The sequence below is a fragment of the Trypanosoma rangeli genome (genome assembly GCF_003719475.1).
Source record: "Trypanosoma rangeli strain AM80 chromosome Unknown Tra_15.4_contig_00755, whole genome shotgun sequence".
NCBI classification, from domain to species: Eukaryota; Euglenozoa; class Kinetoplastea; order Trypanosomatida; family Trypanosomatidae; genus Trypanosoma; species Trypanosoma rangeli.
In genome coordinates this window covers 2557-3734 of record NW_021706501.1, presented here as the reverse complement: position 1 = coordinate 3734, position 1178 = coordinate 2557, and the positions used below count along the sequence as shown (strand labels likewise).

The window sequence follows — 1178 nt, the reverse complement described above, 5'->3', positions numbered from 1 at the left end:
GGAGCCGCGCGGAGCGCAAGTGGGATCCCTTCAACATGGTTGAGCTGCGCGGGAAGAAGCTGGGCATCATTGGCTACGGCGACATTGGGCAGGCCACCGCCCGCCTTGCCACCGCGTTTGGGATGGAGGTGACGGGCGTGAGGCGGTCCGCACCCTCCGAGAAGAAGGACCAGCACGGCGTGCATATGGTGTACGGTGACGCCGAGCGGGACCGCGTGATCCGTGAGTCCGACTTCTTGGTCAATACCCTCCCAGGGACGGAGGAGACAAAGCTGTTCTTCAACAAGCAGCGCTTTGCCATGATGAAGCCGAGTGCAGTGTACATCAACATTGGCCGCGGCATCACGACGAGCGGGGAGGATCTCGCGCGTGCGCTTCGCGACGGCGTCATCCGCGGTGCTGCCGTGGACGTCTTCGAGCAGGAGCCACTTTCCACCGACTCCTCGCTGTGGGACATCAGTGATGACAAGATTCTTTTGACGGCCCACTCGGCGGACAGGAGCGTTGATCTGATTCCCTCCTCGGTGCGCCGTTTCATCGGCCTGGTGGAGGAGTACATCAAGACGAAGCAGCTCAATGCCTACCTCGTGGACCCTGTGCGCGGGTACTAGGAGGGTCAGAGGTAAGTCGCGGTTGCGATGCATATCTCCCGGGGCCTTGTATGGGCGTAAAACGTTTTTTTTTGTTTCCGAATTTCTTTTTTTGTTTTGTTTTTTCCGTTTTCCTTGTTTTTTTTACATGTAATTGTTACGTCCGATGAAAAACGAACTAAGATATAGACGAGGAATTTTTTAAATTTTTTTCTCTCACTTAAGGTTGACCGTTGTTTTCCTGGGAGAGGTGATTGTGTGAGGACAGTGTCTATCTCTCTCCTTTTCTATGATTCCTGTGCTCAACCGATTGGGAAGGAGGGGTGGTGAGAGAAAGCCGGCCATTGGTGCATTTGACCTTTTTTTAATTGGCTCAAACGTTATTGAGGGGTTTTGCTTCATTTGGATTGTTGCTGCTTCCTTTGGTGTTCTGGTCTTTGGGTTTCATGTGACCATCTTTGCTGTGTGATCTTTACTCTTGCGTTTCTTACTCAATGACGCATCAGGTTTCCATAGGGGGGAGAAGGAGGAGTGTTTTGTCTGCTGTGCGCAGTTGCACACACACACGCATACACACGCACAGAGACA

The 1178-nt window shown here is 52.9% G+C and overlaps 2 protein-coding genes across 2 annotated transcripts in view, besides 1 other annotated feature; both read left to right on the top strand.

The window, feature by feature from the left end:
• Positions 1–43, top strand: part of TraAM80_10006 (D-isomer specific 2-hydroxyacid dehydrogenase-protein) — a gene marked incomplete at both ends in the record, with an annotated part of 630 nt that extends 587 nt beyond the window's left edge. The window contains one exon of the mRNA XM_029386658.1: positions 1–43. This exon is cut by the window's left edge and continues 587 nt beyond it. Coding sequence (XP_029233499.1) covers positions 1–43 — 43 coding nt within the window.
• A 79-nt stretch (positions 44–122) lies between these two features.
• On the top strand, positions 123–611 carry TraAM80_10005 (D-isomer specific 2-hydroxyacid dehydrogenase-protein; the record flags this gene model as incomplete). The annotated part of the gene is made up of 1 exon (XM_029386657.1): positions 123–611. One exon carries the CDS (start codon positions 123–125, stop codon positions 609–611), a length of 489 nt encoding a protein of 162 aa, XP_029233498.1.
• A 535-nt stretch (positions 612–1146) lies between these two features.
• Positions 1147–1178: a microsatellite.